This window comes from Rosa rugosa, chromosome 1 (assembly GCF_958449725.1).
Source record: "Rosa rugosa chromosome 1, drRosRugo1.1, whole genome shotgun sequence".
Lineage (NCBI taxonomy): Eukaryota > Viridiplantae > Streptophyta > Magnoliopsida > Rosales > Rosaceae > Rosa > Rosa rugosa.
The window spans coordinates 30,614,226-30,638,742 of NC_084820.1; the positions used below are offsets into that span (position 1 = coordinate 30,614,226).

At 36.1% G+C, this 24,517-nt stretch overlaps 1 protein-coding gene across 2 annotated transcripts; it reads right to left on the minus strand.

Annotated features, from left to right (window-relative positions):
- Positions 1-12,871: 12,871 nt before the first annotated feature.
- Positions 12,872-24,469, minus strand: LOC133724611 (DNA topoisomerase 3-alpha). 2 transcript variants are annotated; one of them, XM_062151371.1, is made up of 24 exons: positions 24,072-24,469; positions 23,348-23,526; positions 23,182-23,254; positions 22,815-22,937; positions 22,590-22,711; positions 22,433-22,505; positions 22,223-22,339; positions 21,933-22,016; positions 21,558-21,737; positions 21,296-21,424; positions 20,396-20,470; positions 19,689-19,778; positions 19,435-19,539; positions 18,908-18,942; positions 18,070-18,199; positions 17,447-17,499; positions 17,274-17,373; positions 16,684-16,722; positions 16,041-16,119; positions 14,958-15,029; positions 14,602-14,673; positions 14,350-14,511; positions 13,613-13,736; positions 12,872-13,290 (listed from the first exon to the last, which is right to left on the minus strand). In XM_062151371.1, exons 1-24 carry the CDS (start codon positions 24,357-24,359, stop codon positions 13,065-13,067), a joined length of 2,730 nt encoding a protein of 909 aa, XP_062007355.1. In that variant the 5' UTR covers positions 24,360-24,469; the 3' UTR covers positions 12,872-13,064. The 2 variants fall into 2 exon arrangements, with proteins under 2 accessions (XP_062007355.1, XP_062007356.1); XM_062151372.1 differs by having other exon boundaries at positions 13,613-13,733; positions 24,072-24,468.
- Between the last annotated feature and the right edge of the window lie 48 nt (positions 24,470-24,517).

Consider the following 24,517-nt stretch of genomic DNA (forward strand, 5'->3'; position numbering starts at 1 on the left):
GCCTGCCCTTTCACTCTCTCTCTCTCTGTCAAAATGTACGACTACTGCTCCTGACTTTACAGGAGTCACATCTCTCCAATTATTGCATCATTGATAAGCACAAATGACATGACCCCAAATGTTTCCTTTTTGGTGAACCAAAAAAAAAATCAAGAAAAGAAAAAATTTTCTTTTTTTTTGTTGAGAATATAGATATGGAAGCTCTTGAATTTTGATTATCGGTTTCGTTGAAACGGTAAAGCAATAACTCTCTCATAAGCTTCTTTTTTTTTTTTTCAATGACAAGATCTGATTTAGAAAAAAAAAAAAAAGTATGAATGTAGAACAAAATGTAGGCCAAGAATAATCCAACTAAAAATCTCTCATGTGCAGGGTCATCCATGTGCTGGGGACTTTACAACTTCTGTAATTTATTGTGGACTAATTTGTCTAGTCATTTGCGAAGCAATCTTTTAATGAATTTTATTAGGATAAGAGATGTATTCTTTTTCGATTTTGGTATAAACTAAGCTACAACGTGAAATTCATAAAATAATCAAGGTGTAAAATATAAATGGTAGTTTCATTTTTAGACCTCCACTTAAACATCCTCTAAATTTGTAAAATTTTGTTAAATGACTATGAAAAAAGCAAAAATATTACTATATAAGAGCAGATACGTTAGACAATATTGTTCTCCATTTCTCTTTTCCTCTCTCACTCATAAATCAATCTAATATGCCATCAAAGTGAGGAGGTGTGCGGTGTGGAACTGGAAGAATGACGTTGTCAAACCCCGCTTTAGGAAGCTGCCCTGATTCCCTATGAAGCTGCCCTGATTATTGTGTTGTTTGAAGTTTACTTGATGATCTGCCACAAGTAAACTGCTATCTTTTGTTTTGTTAAGAGTTAATCACTATTTCTAAACAAGAACGTTACTGGCCTTTGATGGAGACTTTTCAATTTTCATTTTACATTGTTGAGAAGATCGAAGATTATCTTAGTTTTTGATAGAAAGAGTTAAAAAAATAAATGATTGATTTGGAGAATTAATAGTTTAATAACCGGCATGTTACGATATATACAAAACTAGATTCGTGCATGACTCCATCAACCATTGTATTAACAAGATATTAAACAATATGGATTAACTTCATTTTCAATTTTGACATAATGAGAATGGAGCGGGACGTGAAGCTGGAAAATAAAACTAAAAGAATGACACAAATGACAAAGCAATAAAACAAGTAGAATGGCATGAAGTCATGAATAAAGCTTTGCCTTCTTAATTTTGGACACCATTTTAGTTAAATATTGCATATGTTACTTTGAAGGTCGTTTTTCTTATTTTCCATGATTGAGATTGGATGAGACCATCAACAGTTAGGGAAGGCCAAATTACATTGTATTTGTGGTTGAGCCGTTGAGGCCACTATCACTTGAGTAAACGCTTTCAACTTGTCAAGTCCTCTGTTCTTATTTATTTGGTTTTTGATTTATTTAAAATAGGAGGAAAAAAGGTTGCGTGTTATTTTTGAGTTCATGGAATGAAATTTCGAGCATTATCGGTTTTCTTCTTCCTTTTTTTTTTTTCCCCCAAGACTTTATTATTTAGGTTCAAATTAATATTGTGCAGGCAAGTACTTGGAACTCACTCACATATGAGATAAGTGAAATGGGTGAGATGAGGATGAAAAAAGAAAAGAAAATCCAAATCATTAACATCGGTAACAAAATTAAGATCAAGAAAGTGCTGAAAAGGAATCATATTCACCTGCCATCTCCAGATCTCCTCTACCAAATCAGATACAAATTTAACCTTAAGTTTGTTAGTTGTCATGGTCTAAAGATTTGGGCAGATAATTAGAAAGCTAGCAACGTAAATGATTGAAATTGACAAAAACGGAAAACATATCTCAATTGTTTGAAGGGAAGCAAGTACTCTTACACTAGCTAGATCATTACCTTTTTTATATTTTTTTGAGCCAAAAAAGAAGTTATTTTATGAAGAGAATAGTGATCGCCTACTCAATTGCTATTGAGCATGTTCTATCCACTTGAGAATTCACATGTTTTCACTTTTTTCCTCTAGAAACATAAAAGATGGAGATACTTTAATTGCAAACTCTCATCACCTTATCCATTTAAAAGCAAGACAACATCTCACTTTATTGTCTAAATTTCTATAGTGCTCCAAAATACTGAAATTTTAGAATAAAAAAAACAGCTAAATTGTAAATTATTTACAGTGTACCTCACTCGATAAGCTAACCTCATAGCTTTCGGGTCTCAAAATTCCAAAATTTCTATTAATATTCCATATTTTTTATTCACCTTGGCTTGGAGAAGTGTTGATGAAGAAAATATGATTTCTTGCCATAATGCTATAGCATGACGCCATTTTTGTTTTAAAAAAGTAGAATAGAATACAGGTGCTTGCATTGCTTTTGATTCATGGTCTCCTTATTAAAAGGAGGGAAATGCGACAGCAACTCAACAAGGCATGTTACGTGACGTTTGGGGCCATGTGTTGTTAGCGTCTGTGAATAGAGATTTGTCATTTGTCACTATTCAGAATATTCTCAAACCATTTCTATGTTTCTTTTTGGCTTTTGTGCTTTTGTGAACCCAGACCCAGTTTCCAAGATACTAAAAGAAAAAGTAACAATGTACTTCGAACAAAGGTAAAAATCTATGGAAAAAATGGTGTGTAAATTATTAATATCTGAAGCATGAATATGGGTAAAGTCTTAATTCAACACATAGATAGAATAGTCTCAACTCTCAAACTAATCTATCAATACATGAAGACAATTTTATATCTAAATCAACTAGTTTACTTCATGCATCTATCTTTTTATGTGAAAAGACACTTGCATAATCTAGACTATTTCTCCACGAGGTGTGTTCTCAGTTTATACATATAAAGGAAAATTATTTGCTTCTAGTCATTCTTCTATTATTGGTTGTGGAAAATTATAGAAATTATCTCTAGTGTTTAGTAGTTGTGACATAAACTCTACGAGAGACATACTGCTTTGAATTGTAATACATTGGTCAGGAAGGTTGCCGGAATTTGCATTGCTTGTTGTTTTGCTTTACTTGCTTTGCTTGTAGATAAAAGTATACCAAACTTGTAACCAAAAACAAAAAAAAAAAGAGTATACCAAACTAATTAATGCAATATAAATAATTAACTGAAATTTAGCAATTTTTTTGAAGTTACTCTAGGAAGTGAAAAGAGAAAATGTGCAACTAAAACTGTATTCATGAACAATATCGGAAAGATAGTTTACAACCTGAACCTGTCAAAAGATAGATTACAATATAAACTTGTCAATAACCGAATGTTGAGGATGTTATGTGTTAGAGCAAATCACTCTCCTACATTGATTTCCTCTCCACAATCAAAACTGATTGTGTAACCTCTCCACAATCTATCCTGAAAGTTTGGAAAAAGAGTAGCTGCTAGATGATCAGCCTTCACTAACAAACATAATGCTTAACCCGAAAGCTAAAGAACCACATTTTCTTTATTAATCCACCCTGAATGGTTCATAGAAACAAAAAGTTAGGGAAGTGATGCAGAAATTCAAAATTGAAAAACAGAAACCAGATTTGGAAAAAGCTGTCAAGGGATAAACATTTCAGCTTGTTAGCAGAAATCATTTAGTGTATGCTTAACAGAAAACATTCGGTGGGTGCTCGTGTAGATTAAATCAACAGATCAGACAATAAGAATAAAAGATTTATGTCAAACAAATTAATCTTAGAATAACACCCTCCTCCTGACAAAAGTGAGCTTCAGAAGTGAAGCTAATGTCACAAGGTTACACTACAACTGCAAATAAATTTAACGCCTACCAGCAAATAAAGGATCCATTCATAAAGATCAAAAGATCCATTCAATCTTACAACTCTTAGAACCCCTTTGGAGTTTTGAACATTTTTGCCAGAACTCCACCACCGAGTCTTCCCAGAAATCACTAGTATAAATTGTTACCTTATTCAAAACCTGACCGTGCTTCAACAAGTACTCTGTCACACCAATCTCACCTTTTTGTGGTATGCAAATTCTCTCCAGGCATGACGACAGAAAAATAGGCACAACCTCGGGTGGATACCAGTCATGTATGATGAGCAGCAGGACATTTGATGTTCTACAAATAAAAAAAAGAAAGTTCAATTACATCTTTGAAAATTATATATATTAATCCCATTTTGCATGGATGTATGACAATGTAGTTACATTTTGATAAACACTGCTAATATCTGGAAAAAACTTGTGTATTCGATCAGCAAAGTCATTGCCAATGGGTTTCCGATGATAACCATCCAATTCAACCTTGGCACTGTTAAGGGATTTTGCATTCAAAGAGTTGAAGTAGATAGCTAAACAGTGCCCCTTTAGATCCAAATTTTCAAGATTTGGAACATTAGCCTTGATGAAAATCGTGTACCTGTCTCTGTACAAAAGATAGGCACTCAAACTTGTAAAACCATAGTTACATGCTCACAACATATGCACAACAATCATAAAAGGATTAAGGCTTACCTTCAGCAATAACAGGCATGGATTCCATCTTATGCAACTGCTTAACTCGATCACTGAATGTGGTCTTCTGTTACTTACCAACTTGCTTCTCAATGGACAGAACTTATGCAATAGTCGTGGTAGTAATCAGGGACCAATTCATCTGTATATATATGAGACTTAAACCTCAAGAAGCTTCCCATTAAAGCATTCCTTGTCGGTTTAGGTTTCACTATTAGATTCCTAATGTATCACAACTTATAGCCTTTCTTGTCGACTAAGCAATGGATTACTATCCTTAATGAATTGATACACTACTTCATTAAGTCACTAGTATTGATTCACTGTTTGTATCCATGTTAAACTAGGATTGATATTAAGCTAATCATCAATTACTTTATGATGATATGTGTTATGTCCATATTTGATCTTACAATCTCCCCCTTGGACTCACACATATCATGCTCGATGATTTGCACCAGAGAACATCAAAACCTACTTAACTTACTGAAGTGCGCGCCAGATAACAAACTCAAATCGAAAATCCATTCCAACATGGTCAGATCACAGTTACTTATGTAGAGCAAGAAACAGTATACATTTTAACAAAAATGCAGAGTTTCAAAACCACTAACACAAGCTTCTGCAATCTACATATGTTCAACCAGAAGTGATACAATATATGTTAATGTGTATCAACAAGTAAACATATATTAGGTCCTACTTTATGTTTCTAAAACCAGAAACTCAAGCAAATTCACTGAACACTGATGGCTTAAAAATATTGCTTGAACCTTAACATCATGCTTCACATGATTTAAGCCATCTGATAGCAAGTATAACTTTAAACACAAAATCGATAATTTTCAGAACATTCAACAAAAAACTGCAGCAATAACCAAAATCTGAAAATACCTCAAAATTTATAAATAATAAAATCTGTCATTACAAACAAGTTGTGATAAATAAAGTCAAAAGATCACAACTAAAAATACAAGAACTCAAAAACCTTAGAAATTTAAATTGCTCCAACTAGATTAACTCTCTACTGAACCTAAGCATCTAGATTAGCTAAAACTCCAATGTTGGCTGTATGCTTCTGGAATGCTGCTACTGACAATGCCTTGGTGAAGGGGTCTGCTAGCTGTGAATTCGTGTCAATGCTCAAAACAGCTATCTCACCATGCTTAACCCTTTCTCTAACACTGTAATACTTTAAATCAATGTGTTTAGAATTATTTGATCTTTTACTGTTCTTGCTAAAGAAAACAGCTGCTTCATTATCACAATAAATCACAAGTGTGTCTGCCACAATGTGACTCAACACTTTGGTCTGCATCAAGAAATTCCTGATCCAAAGTCCTTCACACACAGTTTCATATACTGCAATAAATTCAGCTTGCATGGTGGAGGTTGAAACTAGAGTTTGCTTCATGGTTTTCCAAGCAACTGCACCTCCTGCTAGCATGTACACGTATCCACAAGTTGACTTCTTGGAGTCTGGATAGTTCCCTGCGAAATCAGAATCTGAAAATCCAACGAGTTTTAGATCCTCCACTTGCCTATAAACTAGCATGTGACTTTTAGTTTTCTGCAGGTATCTCAACACTTTCTTCCCAGCTACCCAATGTTCATGGCCTGGATTAGATTGAAATCTTGATAAAATCCCTACTGCAAAAGACAAGTCTGGCCTAGTGCAGACTTGTGCATACATGAGACTTCCTACAAGTCTAGCATAAGGCTTTGACTCCATATTTTCTTTCTCAACATCACTTTTGGAACTTTGCTTCTTGGTTAGTTTATCTCCTTTGGGCATGGGGACTTCTCCAGCTGCATACTTCTCCATACCAAATCTCTTCAAAACTTTGGTAATATAATTCTGTTGAGACAAACCAAGTAGTCTCTGTGCTCTATCTCTTTTAATCTCAATGCCTAGTACATAGGATGCTTCTCCTAAGTCTTTCATGTCAAAATTCTTTGACAGAAAGCTCTTGGTGTCTTTAAGCAGTTTAATGTTACTGCTAGCCAAAAGTATATCATCGACATAGAGTACTAGGAAAATAAAATTGTTCCCAACTGTCTTCAAGTAAACACACTCATCAACAAGATTCTCTGTAAATCCAAAAGTAGAAATCACAGAATCAAATTTCTTGTACCACTGTCTAGAAGCTTGTTTAAGGCCATAAATTGATTTTCTTAACCTGCATACTAAGTTTTCACTTCCATCTTGCACAAAACCTTCTGGCTGCTTCATATAAATCACTTCATCTAGTTCACCATTCAAAAATGCTGTCTTAACATCCATTTGGTGTAGCTCCATATCAAAGTGAGCAACTAAAGCCATGATTATTCTAAACGAGTCTTTTGTAGAAACTGGAGAAAAAGTCTCAGTAAAGTTAATGCCCTCCTTCTGTGTAAAAACCCTTGGCAACTAATCTTGCTTTATGTCTCTCTACATTGCCATTTGCATCTCTTTTGGTTTTGAAACCCATTTACAACCTATACGCTTCTGGTTGGGATCAGGTTCAATTAATTCCCAAACCGCATTTTGACTCATGGAATTAATTTCTGCTTCCATTGCTAGCTGCCATCGATGAGATTCACTACTTTCAATGGCCTGGTTAAAAGTAGTTGGATCATTGTCCTCTGCACAGTCCATTTCAATTTCTGCTTCTTGCAGATAAACAATGTAGTCACTATCTTCCCCCCCCCCCCCCCCATAAGTTGGTTTTCTTGCTCTCTGTGATCTTCTAGGCTGAGGATTGTCAGTTACTTGACCAGTGACAGTTACTTGGTCAGTTACTTGACCAGTTACTTGGTCAGTGACATGACTAGTTACAGGTACTTGACTAGTTACATGGTCTACATGTACTCGATCAGTGACTTGGTCAGATACTTGACCAGTTACATGGTCAGTGACTTGTCCAGTGACAGTTACTTGGTCAGTGACATGGTCAGTTGCTTGACTAGTTATAGGTACGTGATCAGTTACTTGGTCAGTTACTCGACCAGTGACTTGATCAGTTACTTCTTGTTCTAAAGGCAATGCTACACTTATATTCTCATCCGACACAATTTCCTCAAAATCTGAGGATATATAAATCCTCAAGGTTTGTATTGTGAACTTTTTCACTTAGAAACTTTACTTGATGTGTTTCAAAAATTCTAAATGGACTGTGCAGAGGACAATGAGATTCACTACTTTCAATGGCCTGGTTAAAAGTAGTTGGATCATTGTCCTCTGCACAGTCCATTTCAATTTCTGCTTCTTGCAGATAAACAATGTAGTCACTATCTTCCCCCCCCCCCCATAAGTTGGTTTTCTTGCTCTCTGTGATCTTCTAGGCTGAGGATTGTCAGTTACTTGGTCAGTTACTTGACCAGTTACTTGGTCAGTGACATGACTAGTTACAGGTACTTGACCAGTTACATGGTCTACATGTACTCGATCAGTGACTTGGTCAGATACTTGACCAGTTACATGGTCAGTGACTTGTCCAGTAACAGTTACTTGGTCAGTGACATGGTCAGTTGCTTGACTAGTTATAGGTACGTGATCAGTTACTTGGTCAGTTACTCGACCAGTGACTTGATCAGTTACTTCTTGTTCTAAAGGCAATGCTACACTTATATTCTCATCCGACACAATTTCCTCAAAATCTGAGGATATATAAATCCTCAAGGTTTGTATTGTGAACTTTTTCACTTAGAAACTTTACTTGATGTGTTTCAAAAATTCTAGGTGAATGATAAACAGAATATAATTTATAGCCTTTAGATTTATCTGGATAACTTATAAAATAGCAACTAACTGTCTTAGGATCAAGTTTATTCAAGCTTGGATTATAAATCCTAGCTTCTGCATGGCATCCCCAAACATGGCAGTGATGAAGACTAGGTTTCCTGCCACACCAAAGCTCAAAAGCAGTATTTTCTATGGCTTTGCTAGGTGTTCTGTTGCAAATATAATTTGCAGTTTTTAAAGCCTCACCCCACAGAAATTTAGGCAAACCTGTTGTACACATCATACATCTAACCATGTTCAAAAGAGTCCTATTCTTTCTCTCTGCAACACCATTCTGTTGTGGGTTATAGGGTGTTGTATATTGAGCTTTAATTCCATTGTCTTGCAAAAACAAGGCAAATGGACCCTTTTGTTGGCCGGATTCAGTGTACTTGCCATAGAAATCACCCCCTCTATCTGATCTTACTGTTTTGATTTTCTTTTCTAGTTGATTTTCTACCTCAGACTTAAAGATTTGAAAGCTTTCAATGCTTGTGCCTTTTCTGAAAGTAGATAAACAGAACTGTATCTAGAAAAATCATCAATAAATGTGATAAAATACACATTCCCACAGATAGTTTGATGCCTAAATGGTCCACATATATCAGTGTGTATGAGTTCTAATAAATTTTGGCTTCTATATGCAGTCTTCTTTCTAGTATTAGTTATTTTTCCCTTAAAGCATTCAACACAGTCTGTTAGATCAGAAAAATCAAGTTCATTTAGGATGTTGTTTTTCACCAAAATTTTCAGTCTCTCTTTTGAAACATGGCCGAGTCTTCCATGCCATAAAAATGCAGACTTTTCATTTAGTTTGGTTCTTTTAACACCTGTTAAAGTGCTAGTACTGTTGGTGTTATTTTCAACAAGTAAAATTTCTTGTTGAGCCATTGAACAATTTAACTGTAAATAATCATTCATAATAACACCAGAATCAATTTGAACAGAATTTTTAGAAATAAGAATTCCATTACTATCCATAACAAGTCTACAACCAGATTTTACTAAAAGAGAAACTGAAACCAAATTCCTTCTCATGGAAGGTACATAAAAAACATTGTCCAGAACTAATAATTTTCCTAATCCTAAATCGAGCTTTAAGGTTCCAATAGCCTTGACTGCCACTCTCATGTCATTGCCTACACACAGGTTCACTTCATCACTTTTTGGGATTCTCCTCCTTATGAATCCCTGCAAAGAATTAGTAATATGAATAGGTGAGCCTGAATCTATCCACCAAGACTGTGGTTCAACATTTATAAGATTAATTTCTAAGGAAAAAAATGTATTAGAAAAAATCTTACCCTTTTTGGCTAACCAGTTCTTATAGCCAGTGCAGTCCTTTTTCATGTGTCCTACTCTTTTGCAAAAGTAGCACTTGAACCTGAATGACCTGTTTTCCTTGGCCACTGCAGCTGTTGAACTCTTAGTTATGGCTTTGGTAGGCTTGAGCTTATTCTGGGGCTTTTTCCTTTTAAGCTTCTTAATGAGGTTAATGGTTGTAGCAGTTTCCTTTTCTTCCTTGATCCTAGATTCCTCATCCACACAGATGGATATTAGTTCATCTAGAGTCCAGTTTCCCTTTTGAGAGTTGTAACTGGTCCTAAGATGACTAAAACTGTTAGGCAAGGAATGTAGTGCATAATGCACTACCTGCTCATCCCTAACCCCCATCAAGAGTTCCCTGAGTCTGCCATTTATATTGATCATCTTCATAATATGCTCTCTAACTCCCCCTGAACCCATGTACTTCAAATCATGAAACTCTTTAGTCAGCCTAGCTGCTTCTGCTTTTTCACTTTCTTTAAACTTAGCACCTATGTGTTCCAGAAAATCTGATGCTAGCTCAGGCTCTTCAATACTTCCCCTGACAGTCTTAGACATAGAGGTTCAAATGAGGTTCTTAGCCATTCTATTGGATCTATGCCACTTCTTGTAAAGATCAGTTTCCTTCTTAGTGCTCTTTTCAGTTAACTCTTCAGGTTTGTCCTCAGTGAAGCAATAGTCTATGTTTTCATGCATTCCCATGTAGTTTTCTACGGAGTCTAGCCAAGCTCTATAATTTGTTCCAGTTAACATCAAGACACTGTTCAAGTTCATGTAAGAGTTACCGAAGGAGCAAAACAAAATTCATGTGAGTTCTCAATTTTGTAAAGAAAATAACTTTAAGTTTTCTGTGTTTTATTTAGCTTTAAGCAATCAAAACAAGAACATACAGAAAACCTAAACAAACCATACTTGCATTCATGTCAGTCCATAACAAAAAACAATGTTAAGCAACACTTTTGAGCAGAAGCATAACATCCTGGAGTTCTTTATCAATATGCCATGTTCAATGAAAACAAGTTAATTATCCAAAGAAATTTATCCACATCTTTAGACAGAAGAAAAATTTCTAAGTATCCGTATTTATTTTCATCAAGCATGCATACTGCTATTTTGTATTCTAAAACCATACTTAACCACTTCTTTGGAAGATAAAACTGAAGCATAGTTTTAAAACACAAAACACAATTTCAGTTTTGTTACTCGATCAGGTACAGTTACTTGGTCAGTTACTTGACCAGTTACACGTACCTGATCAATGTTTTCTGCCAACATCAATGAAGGATGCTTTGTGCATCATAATCACTTATGCCAACAGAAAACCACAAAACATATGAGCTCTTTTACTTTACATTTTATCCAGATTCATCCTTGTAAGAAAATTAAGCTCTTGTATCTGTCAACTTTAACAACGTGTAAACAGAATCTGGGAGATTTTTGTTCTTCATACAATTTTACACAATCACAGATACAATACCATATTATCAATCAATTCAACATGCATATTCAAGCATAACCAAAATTGATTCGATTCCAAGAAACCACAGAACAATCAAGAAATTGTAAATTTCATCCGGTCACCATCTACTCTAGCCTAACGCACGCCGGGAATGCAACTAGGGTTCTTGAGCACAATCAAAAACTTATCATGCTATGAATCGAAATCAATTTCACAGAAAAACCTGTTTTTGCTTTTTCCCCAATTTGCTGCTAAAAAAAATCATAGCGGAAGCGTGAATTTTATAATTAACCAGATGCAGCAGTCGACTTAAGTAACTTACCTTGATCAGGTACCTGACCAGTTACATGGTCAGTTACCTGGTCAGTTACTTACTTGGTCAGGTACCTGATCAGTTACATGACCAGTGACTTGGTCAGTAACCTGATCAGTTACTTGACCCGTAAAGCAAAAACCCTTAAAAAAATTTATGTTTGTTTTGCAAAACCCTAAAACGATTTTTCATATTTGTGAGCCTATGCTCTGATACCAATTGTAAAACCATAGTTACATGCTCACAACATATGCACAACAATCATAAAAGGATTAAGGCTTACCTTCAGCAATAACAGGCATGGATTCCATCTTATGCAACTGCTTAACTCGATCACTGAATGTGGTCTTCTGTTACTTACCAACTTGCTTCTCAATGGACAGAACTTATGCAATAGTCGTGGTAGTAATCAGGGACCAATTCATCTGTATATATATGAGACTTAAACCTCAAGAAGCTTCCCATTAAAGCATTCCTTGTCGGTTTAGGTTTCACTATTAGATTCCTAATGTATCACAACTTATAGCCTTTCTTGTCGACTAAGCAATGGATTACTATCCTTAATGAATTGATACACTACTTCATTAAGTCACTAGTATTGATTCACTGTTTGTATCCATGTTAAACTAGGATTGATATTAAGCTAATCATCAATTACTTTATGATGATATGTGTTATGTCCATATTTGATCTTACAAAACTTAATTTTAATCTTCTAAGTTTAGGTGCAGAGATAGTTATATATGTTCAAAACTGAACCATCAAGTACCCAAGAAGTTCCATATATAATCAAGTCTTCAAGTTCAGGACAAGCAGCAAATAACTTCTCCATCGAGAGAAGTCGTCTGGGACGATCAAGTGTCACATGTAGGTACTTGAGACTAGGAAAATAATTCGAGGTAGGAGCAGTGGCAATGACATTAGGTCCCAGTTTCAGCTTCAAGACAAGCAATGTTTTGCAAACGAAAATGCTCCTAGGTAACTCAAAACAGGCAGAACCAACTCACGCCCGAATTTGGAAACATCAAGGTCAAGTTCAACAACGTCACACCTAGTGGCAATGTTGATCCAAAGATCAATACGGGCAAAAGAATTCTTGAATCCCTTACATTTTAAGGCGGAATTTATGAATATTTGTTGAGCCACGAAAGAAAAGTACTCTATCAACAAACCCAGCAGACCAACCGTGGCGTGATGAAGATACAGATAGGTCTAAATTTGGAACAGAAACCCACGCATTCTTCCATGTATGGGATAAAACACAGGTCTTTACAGCATCTGTTGTTGGCATAAAAGAAAAGTATGTGACTATGAATTACATCCGGCAATGCACTGATCCTATCTTCAATGTATTCTTTGGCACGCTTTGAGTTGGAACCCATTTAATCCCACAAGGAGTTTGGACTTTGGAGTGTGATTGAGAGAGTTGTGGTTTAGATTAAAAAAATATATATATAAAAATTTGATAAAATAATATAAGAAACTTGCTTCATAGCTTCATATATTGCAATTTTTGATCGCCAACAAATGCAATATTATATGTAACAGAACACAGAAGTTATGTAACAGAACACTTGGAATCTAACCTGAAATATTACCTACCTATCTGTCTATCTATATACATAACTCAACGTGAAGATGTCCTCCATGTAATATGATAGGAGGTGCATCAGTTTCCACGGTTTGGGCAAACATTTGCAAAGTGTGATGGATCTCCACAAACAAAACACCTTCTACCAGAATTGGGATCACCAGTTGCGGACACAAAAGTCCCACCAGCAGCATGTCCTGCTCCTGCACCCCGGGCACCTCTGCCGCGGGCACCACTCCCACTGCTAATGTTGGCACGTTGAAAACCTCTTCCGCCATTCCCATTGCTGACGTTATCCTCCCATCTACACACCAGCAAATGAATATAGCTTTCTGTGAAAATGCAGACTTGAAAATTGAACTGAATAATTTCGGACCCAATTTGCAGCACTGAATATAAGGTAAGTCCGTCTAAAGTATTGGAAATCAGAATCAGTAATTCTATTGTAATAGAAGAAAAGTTCAAAAATGGAGGCATTTTCCACCAATATGTTTCATTTGGTCATCTGAGATCTAATCTCAAGTCCTTTCCAGATTTGTTTCCAAGGAAATATAAGTATCTAGAAACACACACTTCTCTGTTGTAATTACAGTTAAATAAATTTTTAGTTAATGTGATGCACATACACAAAGAAGTTGCACTCCTGCGACGGGCATGAGTAGAATTTTCTTCCTCTATTCTGTGTGGTATTAGCAGTTCGTAGAGCACAAGGTGCACCACATGTAGTACATGAGACTGATATTTGCCCTGCTAAAAAAAACACATTATAAGAGAACATATAGTTGGACCAAGTGAGGGTAGAAGAGATTCATAAAAATAAAGAATGCACAGAGTACAACGTAAGGATCAAACAAGACAAATATCATCCGTTGTGCTTCATAAAAGTGAGTACCTTTTGTCTTTGTTTTTCGGTCTTCTTGAAGGAAAGTAAATCTTCATTTCCATAATATTTCACATTCCACATGATATGGTCATACTTAATATAGGGGTAGTGCACAAATAAATTACTATCAAACCCTGGAAGGTATTCCTGAAAACCTATCACTACTATAGGATATCTTGAATGTTCATGTCGACTTAGTTACTGCACACTGGTAATACTCCAAAAACTGGCACACTTTTTAATCTGATAATAGCGCCTAAACATATCATTAGTCAATTTTTTTTTTCTTTTCTAAAATTTCAGAAACTATCATTTTGGTTACAAGTCCACAAATCCATAGAAATGGTAATATAATACCTTTGATAGTACATTATTACCTGCTCCTATCCCCCAGAGGATAAAATTTGTAGAATAAGCCATGCTATACTTCTCAAAATTTTGAAATTAACAAATATATACATAGAAGTTGAGCAATCATACCACTTTGTGCATTCATAGTTCGAGGCCTAACACTTCGATGGCCTGAAGATTGGGAAGGGCAATCGCCTGAAGAATGCCCTGACTGGTGGCAGTATATGCAAGCACCCTGCCTGGTATTACTTCGTGGAACATTGCTGGATGTTGCGGGTCCTCTCCCTCTTGCTGAACATAAAAAATGGTCATTTTGAAAAGAGAAAACAAAAATATGTGTAATATTGTTTAAATTGAAACAATTACTCAAGAAATGCAAACCTGCTGACCGAGAACCAGTTCCGCAGATTTCTATTAACTGTCCAAGAATCTCATCACACCCACCAATACAACCTGTATTTGTGTATGGAATTCCATGTTAGACCAACTATAACTTCCAAAAACTTGAAGAAAGAACATTACTTGGACCAATGAATGATCTGTGGTGTTTGGGTGCACCATCTTGTCTATTGGGTTTAGGACTTTAGGCATATATATGTTGGAATTCTCTAATAAATGGGGTGCACATAAGATGAGATATAGGAGCTAATCTGTTGGATGTCTGAAAATACGGGGCAGAAAGAAAAGGCAGGTAATATATTGAGGCATTCCCCATCTTACTATAGACTTGCACTTACCCAAATGGTTGGTACTATAGTTCGGTGGTATTTCCAGCCGGCGAAATGTAAATTGAATCAAGTAAACAGGACCTATGAAGTCAAGATTACCAAGAAACCTATGAGATTAAACGTGCAGAATTGAGCACAATATTAGTGAACAAAGCATTTAATGAGATTTTTTATTTGAACTTGTGCCAGATGGATGCTTTAAATAAGGTAAAAGAACATGAACCATGCACACCTTTATGTGAGAACTGGGGAAAACATGAACCACTCACACTTTATTAGGAAGATTAGTAGTGGTTAATTAGATGCACTATATGATTTGACAGACTATAAATGATATTTGCCCAAGTATGCTGGGTTAGTTCAGGTGAAACGGTCATAAATAAAGCAAATCCCTCGTTGTGCAAGATACAATGGCTGCACCAAAAATTAGGAATGGTTAACAAAAACCTATAAATCTGTGGATTTGAAAAAGTTGATGAAGGATAAAGGCTTGATGATGAAGGATTAAGGCCAAATCCCACAAACAATGGTGATGCACATTCTGATTGTTTATCACCACCCGATGACCAGATTTTGAAACAACACAACTGCGGTTTGAACTACTATTTTTTGTGCATTCCTTGACAGCTAAAGCTTTTGAGGCCAATAGTTGTCTAACATGGTATATAGCCCTGCTTACAGGAGACCGTGGGGTCGAAACATCCAACCCCATATGAGGAATGTTGTTAGCTTGATATAGATTGTTGGCCCATTGCTTGACAGCTTAAGCTTTTAGGGCCAGTCATCGTCTAATACCAAGGTGCATGTATAGGACACATAATCAGAGTTACACGAACAGATGTGTTTATCAAGTTATTCCTTGTCAGAAGAATATTAGCAATGAATTCAATTTAACAGATATTATAAGAGCTTCTATAGGTTCCTAGTTCAGGGTACAAGTGAAATAACCTGGACAGCCAATGAAATAACATCTAGATGATAGTTGAATTCCACCTAAGTACATCTTCACATATTCGTAGTTAAGCACATATTTGAATAGCATTTATATCATTATTTAGGAAACTTCCGAGCAATACAATAATAGAGAGAAACCTGGAGTGCATGAGTTGCAAACGTTAGTTGTTACAGCTGCTTCTGATACAGATCCAGGGAGCCAGATAGCATTCCTACACTAAAAAGGTGTAGCAAACAAGCATTATAAAATCAAGACCAAAGTGATGCTATAAATATATAGTTTCATACAGTTTCACACTTCCTAATTTTACATAAACGAATAGTAGGAATCTCGAAGAGCAAGAAATTGTTATATATTGCCAACTATGTAGCATGTAAGACTAATTCTATAATTTTAATACATCTTCATCAACTAACTTTAAAGAGGAAGTATTGGGAGCGAAAAGTAAAGATATGTAAAATAAAAACTATGTAGCATCGCTAAACGCATATAAAGATGAATACTAACAATCAAGAAAATGACAAAAAGGATTTGAGGAGGCAAACTAATTGACTCAGGCCGAACAATTGCATAAAACCTGAGATATTGCCAATACATTAGTAGATGTGACATTTCTTTTAGACATTGTAGTTTCCTTTAGTTGTGGACAGATTGTTAAAACCATGCAAAACATTACTAGTTGAAACATACAAAATAAAAAAATGTATCTACTGTAGGCATAAAAATATTGAATTATTCTATAATGCAACAGATACATGTATCATAGGCAAAGAAACAAACCTGAGGATAACCCATGCATCCCACCATAAAATTTCCATCCTGTATAAAGGAAGCATAACAACATTAGAGGGAAAAACAAAACCTTGAAATCTGAACGGATAGTTGTAGATTATAAATAAGCAATATGAAGCTATGAACCCCAAGCCATAAAGGAAATAAAATACTATACAATAAAGCAGAGCCACATAATTGCCACAAGTGGGTAAGAGCACATTCTCCAAAGACCTGTCTGGTTATGCTTGAGATTTCACACAGATGAGGTGCTTTCAATCAATTAGATGTGCAGTATTGGTGTGTAGGTATGACAATCACCAAGTTGTAGTTGAATTTTACGTATGAACTATTACTGATTACTTTCCTACTTGGTATGCCATTGTCTAGCTAATAGAAAATTCTACAGAGAGAAGATAATGCATCAGAATTTTATCCCTGAAATATTTTCTACAGGGAGGAGCTAGCAGAAACCACCCCTGCAGCTAGCGTTTTGGTTCAGAACCAGAAAGCATGGTTTGGACCTTAATGGTGTTATAACTATTTATAAAGGACCCACTGGAAACAGTTTTGAATTAGAGATACTTATATCACATTACCCGATTTTTCCTAAGCACCATATCCGCTTCCTGGCAGTGTCCACATCGTCGAATGAACTCTCCAGATGCATGCTGCTCATCTCCACCAGGTCTATTTGATCTGTATAAAAGGCAATAACACATTATCAAAGCAAAATATATATAGTCAAGAAACAGAAGTAAATTAAATTTACCTCTCAAAGAACACTCCCATGGCTTCAAAAAGTTTGACTTTGTTCAGCCTCGCCTGCAAACATTTCCAGATTTTGTGAGCAGTGTTTACATCCATCGCCAAACCTAAATTTTAATTGTTGAAGCCACCAACATGGTATGAAGTGCGGCAACTCAGCAGTATATGAAGTTGTTGAGATACTTTAATAAGTTCTTTTCGTGGAAATTATTCCACATTAATCTAATGGTTAAATGGATTGGTTTCTGGAAAGCATAAAACAAACTTGGTAGCAGGAATGCTAGCTATGGGCACTTAACAATTTATTTCCACTACAGTTTGTTCAGTAGACAAAACCATGTAGGATGTTGTTATTAACATCTACACCCACCCTCATTTTTCTATTCTTTCAAGTTAATTTCCATAATACCCCCTCGCAAGGAACTGCAAACTATGATAAATTTAATCGAATGAGGTATTACAAACAGTATTATCAATTCAGATCAAAAGAATTAAATTAAAAAAATGAAGAGGGGTATAGATCGACTCTTAGGGTGTGTACTAAAGCGTGATAGTTGTGCCTGTCTGTCAAAGTGCAATATGAATAAGAAAGAAATCAAGACATGAAAAGGTAAACTACAAGCTTACATCAACGAAGCAGCCTTTCATTTGCTGCAAGCAAGTTTCCAAAACTTCAGCTTTGCTCTTATTACCTTCGCTAACTGCTTTCATGTCACGCTCCATAACAGCTCTAAGGTAGGGTTTCCAGAGTTTATACCTAAGGAAAAAGTTCCAGTAAATAATAAAGATTCCCTTAAACCACATGTACAAGAAAGTAGCGTCAAATTAATTGCAAAGACATGCATCAACTAACAAATATTGTTTTTTCCCAGAGGCAAAAGTGCTGAAGTGTATAAGGTTGTTTGTGTTCTGGTTGTATTTATGCTTAACTTGAATGGACTTGTAGAGGGATTCAGGTTTGAGAGCTTTTGGGAGAGAGTAAAGTTTTGGTCTTCATTATTGGCTCTTTATTCCATAATGCTAGATTTGAGGGCAGCTGTAATGTCTATTCAGTGTGTCTTTTTGTTACATACAGAAGCCCATGAATTGGTTGTTCGAGACACTTTATATGGATCTTTGAAGCTTCAGACTTGTAAACATATAACAATAATTAAAAGAAAACATTTGACACATTGTAAAACACAAAACAAAACTTCAGATATGGGGTGTTACAAAATAAACTGTAATCATAGGAACAAGTGCAATAACCAAGTGAGTACAGATGACACATTTTCTGGCTGACGGGAATCAGTGTATCATAAACTGATCTGACAGGGTATCATAATCTCTAAGATGTTCTATCCTGGGTACTTTTAAACAAAACATTGTGTTTAACCTTCTAGTTTATTTTGTAGATTGCATGACTATTATGACCATTATAATATCATAGACTATTTGAAATTCAAGACGAATTCAGGTTACTTACCCCATGTCATCATATCCCATCACCAATGCTTCACCCTGAAAATTATGACATTTATCAGTAGAAGATCAATTTCATTTTCACTTATGATAACAGATAAATTGTATAATATAAGTCCATTTTCCTTAGTTATAGATTTTAAAGTTCACCAATATTTAAAAGAACTCGAAAGAAACATAGTTCCATTTTCAGAACTGGAATACTAAGGATTTGATCGGTGCTCCCATGCTTTGATAATTTTTGTAATGACAATTCTCACCTTACTCGAAATGGCCTAAAATTACAATATTTCAAATAATGAGGGGAAAAACTACACCTATATTCCATGTACTTTGTTATCCATTCTACCCCCCACTCTCAATTCTAATAATATCTAGCTGTCCTTCCTATCAGTTGGACAAGAATTAGGAAACTCAAGAATACCAAAAGAAATAGAGATGAAGGAATAATTAGGAAGAGTTATCAAAGAAGACTAATAAGTAGCAAGCAAATAATATCTCAAAAAGTTATTATAGCCAAAAACAGGTTACCAGATTGGTCGGTGAGAAACGTGTATTTGAGTCCTTGGTTGCATAAAAACGATCAAGCAGTTTTTTAATGTGATCATGCATTGTTGCATCTGTACCAATGCCCTCCTGTAAAATTGATGAAAAAGTTGGGAAATGTTTTATCGATAAAGTATATACATACTGCTGTACTACATATGTTATGCAGTGCAACTGCCTAAGAAAGAAAGATACTATATAGGGGGAAAAAATTAAATCAAAATCTATATTTTATTGACCTTGTCCATACAACCCAGCAAATCAGCTTCACTCAAAAGTGGTGGAGGCCTAGTGACTCCTGAATCAAGAGTCAACGTTGTTGGGATAAACTGCAACATAAATCATTAATGTAATATATATCAAATTTGCTAGCTTATATGCAGTCAACAACATAAAGTAGAAAGAAACCATAAAGCTCAAAACATGAAAAACTCTGAATTTATGAACAATTGGAGTAGGACGGCACACTCTTCAAGGAAGAAAGCTTTATCAAAATAAAGGATCCCAGAAACAAACTCAATTATCCACACCATAATGAAAGCATGATCTCAGGGAGACTTCATAAAGGCAGTTTATCACATTTCCAGTTCCTTTTAACCATTATATGTAAAATAACACTGCCAAGCTTCTGATTTCTTTCTTGATAATTTGGGCAACGCTGGCTTTATCACTTGATCTTGCAGTTTCCCCACACAATTACTATTGAAAGCATTACTAAGAGGTAAGATGGATATAATGATATAAGAATTTGTCTTTCTGACATAAAACAATTAAAGGCTTGTGAAAAGTGACGGAGTAGATCAGATCTACATGAATGTGGGTTGCTACTGCTCTGTTTGTGTTTCAATTTGAATGAATGAGATTATATTATTTCATTTTCCTTCTAAACAAGAAAAATAAAAGGGGAATTTAGATGCATAGCTTAGTTGCATGATCAATAGCAAACCTGTTGTCCACCAGCATATGTTGGTAGCAGTGAACCTCCCCATGATTCAAAGCGATACACATCTAAGTAATTTTTCTGATACAAAAGCAGTAGCAATGGTTCAGATAAAATTTTAAACACTACAATTATTTGCCAACCACATAAACATTATATGTAGTATGTAGTGTCAGACCCTCACAGATAGACAGATACTGCAGCAGTTGTATTGACACAATGAATGCATATCAAAGACATAACATAACAGATAAGATAGCAAGAAGCAACAGAAAGCAATTGAGTCGTATAAAATCTGAAGCACTCGACTTATTTGTCAACGACTTATTTGTCAAGCAGATCAAGACTATAGATTATGTAGTGTCAAACCCACACATAAAGACAGAAGTTAGTATATTGCATGCAGTTGTGCACTTGTATGGACACGGTGGAAGCATATCAAACATACAGCAAGAAAGACAAGAAAGCTAGTCGCAACAATGATGGTACTCAACTTCTCAGTCTAGAGTTGGTACCACCGACACAGATTTACTAGGAAGAAAATAGAAGAGAGAGAACAACAATAAATGAAATAACTTTCATTGGAACTGGACCATTACTTGGGTCCCTGTCTCCAAACTAGTATAAGCTTCAAAGGGCACCAGCATACAATTGAAATTAATTATAGCCTCAAAAAAGGTATTGCCAGCCGAATCACTAGAGAAAAGTTTCCAAAGAATGTAATGGTTACATATTTTCAACATTTGCATCTAATCCATAACACCATTTTGACCACAAATACCATAACACCTAGCCAGCGACCTAAGAAAAATATAAGACTCTTTAGCAATTCAATAAAAATTACCATCACGAATTTGACTCCAAACAGTGAAGGGAGAGCGCATAAGAACACAATGGAAAACTCACCGCCAGTATCACTCTCCCAGATGCAGAGAACATTTCGCCAGCAATATCTATTTCAACAGTAGTTTCAGCCCCTACAGCTGGCTGTGAGACACATGCCAGAAAATGGCGAACAACCAGCTCATACAGTCGCTGAAAACAAAAATGAACATAAAATTTAAGAAAGCAACAAACAGAAAATAGATCTCAACTTATATCAAATGAAACTACAATTGAAGAACATGCAATGACCATTATAACACCATTGAATGCTTAGACTACTTACATTGTGATCTTGACTCCATCCTGATTCTCCAGAAGAAAATTTGGTTGGGTGAATAGGTGGATGGGCCTTGTCATCATGTCCACCACTACTAGGGTTTCTCCAAAGCCCAGAAGCAGGGTCCAACAATCGCTGTGCATATGATCCCCATCCAGGATGCCCTTGTTGTTCTTGTACAATTGCCTACATCAAAGAAATACCGATCCATTACTCACAAAGCTAATAATATATTACTAACATAAGGCAGATAATTAAGATAAAGATTATATGGTGTCAAATATAAGGCATAAATTTATAAACCTCAAGAGCAAAGGCAATAAAAATTGAAAAGTATGCTTATGTGGGACAAAAAAAGTTTATAAAGAAGAAATTACTAACATGCAAATCAGTATTTGGAGAGAAGCCATCGGTCTCTGTGCGAGGATAACTGATGAAACCAGATTGGTAAAGCTCTTCTGCTACCTACAATCAGTAAAAGTGATTCAGTGTACGACCGAGGAAATAATTGAAGACCAACCCAATTAGACATATAATTGAAGATAAAGCTTTAGAAAGTGTAGAACTCCACTCTCCAAAACCAAGTGCTAATATTATGATCCAGGGCATTGTACATTTTAAGGCAAGGCTTAACATTACCATCGAAGGGTATATACTCCAACAATTCCCACCTTCATAGTATGTTCAGAACTCATTCGAAAGTATCTTGACGCACGCTTTTCAAGCTCAATGGTATTCAAAGGATATGGAGGATACTTCAGCTTCTCCTGTTGTCTGACCTTTGTGACCTATAATGTATTAAAAATGTTGAAGCCAAGAGTGCAAGATCTCATATAATTAGCAACATATAGTTATATATAAAGAAATTGAACACAACTTACAGTTGCGGTAGGCTCCTCAACACACATCTCATAGATTATGACAGCACAAGCATGATCAAAAAAATGGCCACGCCTGCAGAAAATAGACCATCATTGAATTCTAAATGGTTTCAGAAGCTAAGAGAAGAACAGTTAATGGTCACAACGCACGCCTTACATCCAACTGAATGTCGCAATTCCTTCATCTGATCTATGTGAACAGTTAATGGTCCAAAATTCCTCGGGCTCATGTGACTGTATCTCCCAATACCGTTCCACAATAAAGCCAAGTGTAGGGAACTGTATTGAAAGGGAGGGGTGAGGCAAATGATAATTGCATAGAATTGAATACTTTTTTAACAGTTAAAAAATGGTCATTTGTGGTAGGGAATCAGTTCAATACCTGACAAGGACCATAACTTAGAACAAGGTTTCTGTCATCCGTAGCAGAATCAATAACAAACGCATCTCTCAGGAGCATAGTCTGAAACCTGGTAAATGAAGCACCAATCCGTAGATCTATTTCCTGTCATAAACTCATAGGAGGTATGTTATATATTGGAGATACAGGAACATGACCATAGCGTGATGAAAACAATGATACTAAGAGGATATGACTGACAGTTGTCCTTCAGTTAGCAATCAACACCAGATGGAAAAGTTTAACATGTTTTTCAGTACCTATGAGTATATAGTTTGATGTATCTTGTAAAGAAAATGAGAATTGACCATAAAGTCACCAAAAATGTCTGGAGATGAAAGGTACTAACTTGCCTAGCATCCACCGCATCAGCAAAGTATTTGTTTGCATTGTCAAGATTTTGCACTGCGCGATGGATATCCCTGAAAACACAATAAGTAAATACTACAGAAGCTGAATCCCAAGAGAAGTGACAATTTGGAATTTCAAGAAAGAAGAAAGTGTATAGAGCGGACCTGTCAATCAATGCTGAGAAACGAGCCCTCTTAATGGTAAGATGACGATTTACAGATGTGCAGACATCTATGACTTCAAATGCAATGTTCTCTCCTTCTCTATCACAGTCAAGCCATAATACAAGCCACTGGCACATCCTAGCTTCCTCCTCTAATGTCCTTTTGATATCCAACTTGTCCTACATTATTTGAAACCCGAGAAAAAAGTAACAATGTCAGTAAAAACACGGCATTGTTGCACAGGCAATTGGAGTTCAACAAACTATGTCATATCCAACAATAAACTTCCTCATAACTCCAAAGCTCATCCGACAGCATAATAAACTGATATTAAGTAATGTTACCAGTACGTCGAGAGTATTTTGATTCCCTACTATTCATGAATTTGTCTCTACCTTTGTTACATTACTCTCAAACAGTCATAACCACATAAAAGTTAACCCTAATGATCAAAAGCACACTAATAAATCTCCTCTTTCAACAATCATGACCAATTGACAGTAAACCTCCGCTGTAATCATCGAAAGCACCCTAGTAAGTCCCGATTTCGAGCCAAAATTGATCAGTCTGTTTCACTAGACATCAGCATTTCCATAATCATGGCAAATAGAGTAGAAATTCCTTATCAAAACCACAAACAACATCAACTCCTTTCGGTTGAAGACGAATAGCCCTACTACATCAAAATTGAATTCACAAACACAGAGAGAGAGAGAGAGAGGACCTCAGGGACGAACTTGCGGACGGGAGCCTGGAAGAGAATGACGGGATCGCAGGAGTGCCACTTGCGGTAGCGGTCTTCGAATTCGAGCTCCATGAGGTGGCCGGTGACGGAGGTGAAGAGCATCTGGCAAGGGCAGCCATTGATGGAGTAGTTGAACTCGTAGATTTTGTTGTAGCGGGATCGGCCTTCTCTCATTCGAAGCCCTTGGCCCCGAGACAGTATGTTCGCCACCGACTTCGCCACCGACGGCTTCTCCGCCACGTTCAGCACCCTCACGCCGCGAGACATCGGCTCTTCTGCTCCGAATGAGTCACCACAAAATTAGAGAGAGAGGGAGGGAAAACTGGATTTTCCCGCCCTTCTAGAAAAAGAAAATCTGAGAGAAAAGGATTTGTCTGTAGGGGTGGGTTCGGTACGGTACCGGATGTTGAAGCCCAATACCACGT

Excerpts from the sequence above, each read along its gene's own strand:
- LOC133724611 (XM_062151371.1), bottom strand. The coding sequence starts at position 24,359 with ATGTCTCGCGGCGTGAGGGTGCTGAACGTGGCGGAGAAGCCGTCGGTG. Across the intron at positions 23,527-24,071 it reads TCCGCAAGTTCGTCCCTGAG|GACAAGTTGGATATCAAAAG; the intron begins GTCCTCTCTCTC and ends CAAATAATGTAG. Across the intron at positions 16,723-17,273 it reads TGGTGCTTAGGAAAAATCGG|GATGGAAATTTTATGGTGGG; the intron begins GTAATGTGATAT and ends TCCTTTATACAG.